The sequence below is a fragment of the Rhincodon typus genome, unplaced genomic scaffold (assembly GCF_021869965.1).
Source record: "Rhincodon typus isolate 14 unplaced genomic scaffold, sRhiTyp1.1 hic_rhity00004816, whole genome shotgun sequence".
Classification (NCBI taxonomy): Eukaryota; Metazoa; Chordata; class Chondrichthyes; order Orectolobiformes; family Rhincodontidae; genus Rhincodon; species Rhincodon typus.
In genome coordinates this window covers 5345-6434 of record NW_025970454.1, presented here as the reverse complement: position 1 = coordinate 6434, position 1090 = coordinate 5345, and the positions used below count along the sequence as shown (strand labels likewise).

The 1090-nt window shown below is 61.1% G+C and overlaps 1 protein-coding gene across 1 annotated transcript in view; it reads left to right on the top strand.

Annotated features, from left to right (window-relative positions):
* LOC125481990 (girdin-like) overlaps positions 1-1090 on the top strand; it is a gene marked incomplete at its 3' end in the record, with an annotated part of 10002 nt that overhangs the window by 5545 nt on the left and 3367 nt on the right. Inside the window, exon 6 of the mRNA XM_048593954.1 lies at positions 502-663. Within this exon, the coding sequence (XP_048449911.1) occupies positions 502-663 (162 nt within the window). The remainder of the gene's footprint in view (positions 1-501; positions 664-1090) is intronic.

Below are 1090 nucleotides of genomic sequence, written 5' to 3'. Positions count from 1 at the left end.
GACAGGGAGAGAGTGAGGGACAGGGACAGGGAGAGAGTGAGGGACAGGGAGAGGGAGAGGGACAGAGAGAGAGTGAGGGACAGGAACAGGGACAGAGAGAGAGTGAGGGACAGGGACAGAGAGAGCGTGAGGGACAGAGAGAGAGTGAGGGACAGAGAGAGAGTGACCATTGTATAGGACTGAGTTGGATGGACCACACTGAGAGGCAGACCAGGCTTGGAGGCCCAAAGAGGCCAGTCCTGCTGCTGTTGCTGTGTTCCATGTTGGTGAATAATTATCGGGTCGGTGCGGTTTTGGTAGGGAAGCCGAGGGGCACAGATCGAAGGGAATCGATGAGAGAGCCAGCGGGGGAGATGTTCCGTGTCCCTGTTTGCCATGCGGACGGGTCGGGGTGGTGGGGGGTTGCTGGATAGTGCGGTGGGGGATGGAGAGTGCCCAGAGACTGTGCCCCACCACCAACCCCCCTTACTGACGGGGAGTCTCTCACCATTCGCTCTGCAGAACGCCACGCTCCTGGCGGAGAAGGAGGCCCTGACAGTGGCCCTGGGCCAGCAGGAATCGGTGAATGGCAGCCTGCAGGCACAGATCCTGATACTCCAGAAACACACGGTGTCGCTCCAGGAGCAGAATTCCGGCCTGCAGGCTCAGAACGGCCAGCTGCAGGTCAGAGCAACCAACCTCGCCCCACCCCTGACCCCCACGCGCCGGGATCTCTGCCTTTATAGAGCGCCCGGAACCACCGTGGGACGTCCCACGCCCTCACAGGGCTTCGTTCTTAAAAGGAATCGTGCCACCTGGTGCGCTGCCCGCTGAAACACTCAGGGGGCGCGGCTGCCAACTATCACACAGCAAGATCCCACACACTCACGGTGAGAGAATGGCCCAGCCCCACCCAACGCCCCTGCTCTTTCTCTGATCGTGGACATGAGATCTTTTACACATCTCTCACACTCCACCCACTCGCCCTACCGAGAGGGCATTTGGGAAGACAACACCTCCGACAGTGCCCGCTCCCTCAGCACTGACCCTCCGACAGTGCGGCGCTCCCTCAGCACTGACCCTCCGACAGCGCGGCGCTCCCTCAGCACTG